The 6,000-nt window shown below is 34.5% G+C and overlaps 1 protein-coding gene across 11 annotated transcripts in view; it reads right to left on the bottom strand.

Moving 5' to 3' along the window:
• Positions 1-2,727: 2,727 nt before the first annotated feature.
• Positions 2,728-6,000, bottom strand: part of NAA16 (N-alpha-acetyltransferase 16, NatA auxiliary subunit) — a 61,155-nt gene continuing 57,882 nt past the window's right edge. For 9 of the 11 annotated variants that reach the window (XM_058683925.1, XM_058683902.1, XM_058683916.1 and 6 more), the window contains 3 exons: positions 5,493-5,612; positions 5,265-5,362; positions 2,728-4,135 (listed from right to left, as the gene is read on the bottom strand). In XM_058683925.1, coding sequence (XP_058539908.1) covers positions 3,938-4,135; positions 5,265-5,362; positions 5,493-5,612 — 416 coding nt within the window. In that variant the 3' untranslated portion in view covers positions 2,728-3,937. The remainder of the gene's footprint in view (positions 4,136-5,264; positions 5,363-5,492; positions 5,613-6,000) is intronic. The other 2 variants (XM_058683931.1, XM_058683948.1) reach the window with 1 other exon arrangement.

Below are 6,000 nucleotides of genomic sequence, written 5' to 3'. Positions count from 1 at the left end.
GTACATGATTCAAGATATATATATATATATATATATATATATATATATATATATATCATCGCAATGTTTAATTAACATCATCACCATACAGTTAAACATTTTACCATTAATTTTTTACAGTTTAATTTTCAGCATTAAAAATTCATTTTAAAAAAAATTCATATTTTTTAAACCAATATACAGTTGAACAACACAGGGGTTAATGGTATTGACCCCCTACGCAGCTGAAAATCCTGAGAATACATATATAACTTCTGACTATCCAAAAACTGCTAAGCCTACTGTTGACCAGAAGCCTTACCAATGACAAAAAATTGATTAACACATATTTTGTATGTTATGTTATACATTGTATTCCTACAATAAAGTAAGCTAGAGAAAAGAAAATGTTAAGAAAATCATAAATAAAATACTTCTACAGTACTATACTGTATTTATAAAAACAAGTCAACGTATAAGCAGATCCATGCAGTTCAAACCCATGTTATTCAGGGACCAACTGTGTAATAATGTCTCTGTCATTATATTTTGCATTAAATTCCCTTATTTGAACTACTATTCCACCTTATTCTGGTTCGTTTTAGCCTGCTCTATCTATTTCCATCCTTTTATTTAAATTTTTCTGTTTTTAGGTGTCTCTTGTAAACGATTAATACAACCAGAATCTTCTATTTGGTTATTTAACCCATTCATATTTACTTGTAATCAGTGCTACATCCAAATTTCTGCCACTTTACTTTCCATTTACTGTAATCTTTCTCTGTTCACTCTTTCTGCTTCCCACTAGACAAACTGAGTTACTTCTCATTTTTGTTTTACATTTTATTTGTATTCTTACAGTTTTTATAACCAAATTCATGTTTGTTTACTCAATTTCTTAATCTTTTCAATCTCTGTAACTTCCTTTTAACAAGAGGCATTACAGGGGCACCTGGGTGACTCAATCAGTTAAGCATCTGACTTTGGCTCAGGTCATGATCTCGTGGTTCATGGGTTCAGGCCCCTTGTCAGGCTCTGTGCTGACACCTCAGAGCCTGGAGCTTGTTTCGGATTCTGTGTCTCCCCCTCTCTCTGCCCCTCTCCCTGCTCATGCTCTTTCTCAAAAATCAACATTAAAAAAAAAAAGGCATTTTAACTCTCTTGTATGTCTTAGTCAATACCTCCAACTCCAATCATGATAGTAATGCCTAGAATTTTAACAGTTGTAAAGTTTCTCTAAAGATAACAGTACAGTTTACAAAAATACTTGATTACTTTTCTTCCATATCTCTTGTAGCATCTTCCAGATTTTGTATCTTTTAATATTGCTCCAAAAGCATTTTTTGTGATAACATTTGTAAGGGGAAATCTTCTGAAGTCTGTATACTTGAGGATATTTATGCTGTCGCATTCCAATACTAATTTGGCTGGATATAGAATTTTAAATTCAAAGGTATTTTTCTTCAAAAAATCCAGAGGGAATGTTTTCTTCAATATTCAATGATGCCTTTCATAAATCTGCTTCTCTTTTGAGAATAATCTGCTCTTTTTCTCTGTAAACTTTGAGACTGTTCTTTTTCTCTTCTATTCTAAAATTTCACTATAATCAACACTACTCTCATACTGTGCTTGATTATTCTTCATGGTAGTTATCACTACCTAATATCATATCCTATGTTTCTCTCTCCTCCCACTAGAAAAAAAAAACTCCATGAAAATAGGATTTAATTTTGTTCACTACTGTGTAAGTCATACCTAGAATAGTGTGACACATAATAGGTGTTCAATAAATACAAACTGAGTTATGGTTCTTTATCTTCTAGGCTTTGCCCATGAAACTCATTCAGTTCCTCAAGAAAGAAATCACAAGAAACTTGAAGCCAAATTCTTAAAGTACCACATTATGCCTTGACTCTGTGTCTGTTCCTATCTGTTCTGATAAACTTGGCAGGTTCACCCAAGACAAAGGACTTCTCACTTTTCTCTTGAGACTAGACACTTCTCTAAGTATTTGGGTCTCAGATGCCTGTCCTTTAGCTTTCTGAACTGTAAAGGGCAATCTGCCAAGGTCGGAGGCAGGCAGGGTGGAGATAAGAGGTGGGGGGGGGGGGGACATGACACACCCTTGCCTCCCTTAACTAAGAAGGATCCCCAACCATATCCCAGGATTATTTAATGTTTACACTCAAAGTGGGATGGGAGTAGGGAGAACAGATCCAACCTCTATCCGCTGACTAGATTTCACCTTGTATCCTGCCTTCCATACCTTGAACCTGACTCCTCACATTTCAAGTATATCCACCCAATAATTCTCAGAAACCCTAAATGATCCCAATGGAATACTTTTTAAAAGACTGCTGCTGCTGCTGCTGCTGAAAAAAATAAAAATAAAGAAAAAATTTAAAGACTGCCACTTCAGCACATATTCCACATTAATTACAATTAACGGGAATCTCTATGCAAGTGGCTTCTTGCTGAAAGTAACATAACACATTACAGATTTGCCAGGATTATTTAGTGACAAAGGTTACCTAGTTCTAAAATTATTAAAACACTAAAAAGGAAGTCAAGCTGCTGTGGCACCAGAGTTTATTGGTAGGTGTTTATTTTAATATTTTAATATTTTTAATAACCAACTTTCTTTTTAAAAACTTGTAAAAAGTAAGATGATTAAGTTTTTATTCCCTCAAAGAAAAAGAGAAAACATTTTGCAAAAATATTTTGTGTGAAGTAATAACACAAATAAGCAACTGTGTACAAAATAATTTATTACAGCATATATAGGTTGGCATTATTTTACAGTGAGTTTTTTTTCTCTTAACAATTATGAATCTAAACAGCTTAGAGTGAAGGAAAATCATTTTAATTAGAATGTCTTCTCTAAATAAAATCTCCCTTTTTGAATTTGTATTTGCCTCAAAGGGAAGTATTAATATTAGACATATTTACACAATTCTGAAAGAAATCTACTGAATGATTCCATTATTGTTTTCTGTACAGACAGAACAAAAACCTTTACCCCCTCCCAAAAAAATATTGCTGAGCCATGTTTTAATAATTAAACTAACAGGAGTTTAAATTCTCATTTTGCTGATACAAAAACATTTAATAGTCAATGCCTGGCTGTAAGAGTAAGAACGAATGTTTCCTTGTCATTTGCATTCTTCCCTATTATGCTCCCTCGAAGCACACTGTTCAGATATCAAATACTTGTTGACACGCAAGCAATTTAGTCAAGGAAGCATAAGTCTTACCCGGGAGTCTTTAAAAGACTGGTCTAGAGATATGCAACAAACTTACCAGTGAATTTCCATGATTAAGAAGCAAACCAATCCCCACATTCTGAATCATCTACATAAAACTGGAGTACCCTTACTCAATAGAAAGTATCATTTTCATGGATACTAAAAAAGAAGTGGTAAATCACGAAAAAAATTAAGGTGGAAGGAAGGGCAAACTGAAATAAATTTTAAAATAAACCCCAGTGTCTGCCAAAAAAAGTTCCATATTGTTTTTAACAGTTAACACTTTATAACTGACATGCTTTAATTAAAAGGCAAGCAAATAAATACAACAAACCAGTAAGAGATCAAAACATAGTTTCTGAAACCAGCATCTAAAGAAAATAATACAGTGGGGCTGTATACAACTTAGCTTAGTAAGAAATTATATTTATGATACAGAAGTGACAGCACCCATCACAATGCTGATAATTTGAAAGTTTAAGAAAACTGTACAAGTATAAACAGGTAATTTTTAACACATGTTTATGTAAATTGGCAGAGTCAGATAAAGAATAAAATAAGCTTACAGAATACTCCATTTAAAAATTCTATCCAAAAAAAAAAAATTCTATACAATTATTTCATTTCATATCTATATTAAAATACACCCTGAAAAAGAAACCCTGATCTGAATTCAGCTCTGAGTCTTACAGGAGTCAACCTTCTATGGGATTTCAAATCTCCTTTGCCAAGACATCATAGTTAGCTGTGTGGTTTAGTGCCACATTGTGACTGTCGACCTCATTCACAACGGGCAGGAAAGCGGAAGTAAAAGGAAGCAGGTTATGACAGGCCATCCTGTATTCTTCATACTGGGAATTACAGTTCCCAAAGCTGCCATCAAGCAGTGCCTCAGAAACCTTTATTAAAGTCTATTGGAAAAGGGGGAAAATAAAAATTATTTTTAAGAGAAAATGTTGGTTAATCATCACTTTAATCAGAAGATGCAACTTGTTAATTAAGCAAAAGAAAACTGGTTTGGCCTCAGTGTAAAAGAACTTCTTGCTACCCACAGTAAGAAATCACCTCAAAACAGGAACACTTTAGAAATCAAATCGACAGAGCCTTAAAAAAGCCATATGCTTCTAATACTTGAAAAAGTGAATCTCTGAACCTAATCACTAAACTGGAAATATCCTTTATTAACAACAATCAATAGTTCCCATGTACTGAGTGTTTACTGTGTGCCAGGCAGGTGCCAAGCCCTTCATAGTTTATCATTTCAATTAACCCTTAAACCAAGTACATGAGGTCAGGAGTACAGACACACCTCGTGTTATTGTGCCCGCTCTGCTGTGCTTTGCAGATACTGTGTAGCAACCCTACACTGAGCAAGTCTATCAGTACCATTTTTCCAACAGCATTTGCTCACTTTGTGTCTCTATGTCACATTTTGGTAATTCTTGCAAATATTTCAAGCTTATTCATTATTATTATATTTGTTATGATGATCTGTGATCAGTGATTACGACTCGCTGAAAGCTCAGATGATGGTTAGTATTTTTTAGTAACAGGTTTCTTTTTTTAAATTAAGTAGGCTCCACACCCAACATGGGGCTTGAATTCATGACCCTGACATCAAGAGTCACACCCTCACTGACTAAGCCAGCCAGGAGCACCATAATAAACTATTTTTTTAATTAAGGTATGCACATTGTTTTTTAGACATAACACTTTTGCATACTTAACAGACTACGGTATAGTACGAACAGAACTTTTATAGGCACTGGAAAACCAAAACGTTGATTTGACTCACTTTAGTGTGATATTCACTTTATTTGCAGTGGTCTGGAGCAGAACCCACAGTATCTCCCAGGTATGCCTGTATTTTCACCCTCATCGTATGAGGAAAAGGAAGCTAAGAAATGGAAACTTGCCTAATGTGACTCAGATCCAGACCCAACTCTGAAGGCCCACTTAAGAATTAGGTTGTAAAGACACACATTTTGCCAGATCACTCAGTATCCATCAATTTGTAAAACTTATTCTGAAAAATCTTACCTTTACATTTTTATCTTTTATAGTTTCATCCAGTCTAGTGGCAATAGCAATTGCTTTTTCTTGCCTTGACTTGTCCAGAAAATACATCATTTTAGCACCTGAAATACCAAGACACTACAAAATGAGCAAACTCCTATATCTTACAACTGATTTGATTGACATTAACCAGTGGCTTAAAATCTGGTTCCAATGACTTAAAGTCAGCAGTGAGTTGGAGCTGCCTCCTACCAAAACTGGTGAGCCAGGTACAGTGTCTCTTCCCAACTCCCAATTTAACGACATCCTCTTGACAGCCTGGCACCACAATGGGAGTGCTTGTAAATGGCAAAACACTACAAAGCAGGGCTTCTGTCACAAAGAGATGGTTGTTAAACATTTACCAGGAGACCAGATTTAACAACCGATCCTTCCCCAAAGAAACACTATAACTGGAAATATAAATATGGGCTGCCCTGTAGTATCAATCGACATTTCAGCTAAAATAATTTTTTTAAGATGATACGCTAAAATAATACATCTAAGGAACAAATTACTGTCACAGAGAAGTGTGGTGGAGGGACAAAAGGAAAATTGTTGCATGTTCACAAAGGAAATAAGTATTTTTTAAAGCTTTTTTAAAAATCCTTATTCCTATGTAATTTTTCTGCATCTACTGAAATGATCATATGGTTTTTATCCTTTCTCTGTTACTGATGTGATGTATCACACAGACTGATTTACAAATAGTGAACCATCC

Source organism: Neofelis nebulosa, chromosome 1 (genome assembly GCF_028018385.1).
Source record: "Neofelis nebulosa isolate mNeoNeb1 chromosome 1, mNeoNeb1.pri, whole genome shotgun sequence".
NCBI lineage: Eukaryota > Metazoa > Chordata > Mammalia > Carnivora > Felidae > Neofelis > Neofelis nebulosa.
Note: the sequence above shows the minus strand (reverse complement) of the source record. Positions and strands in the feature narration are given on the sequence as shown.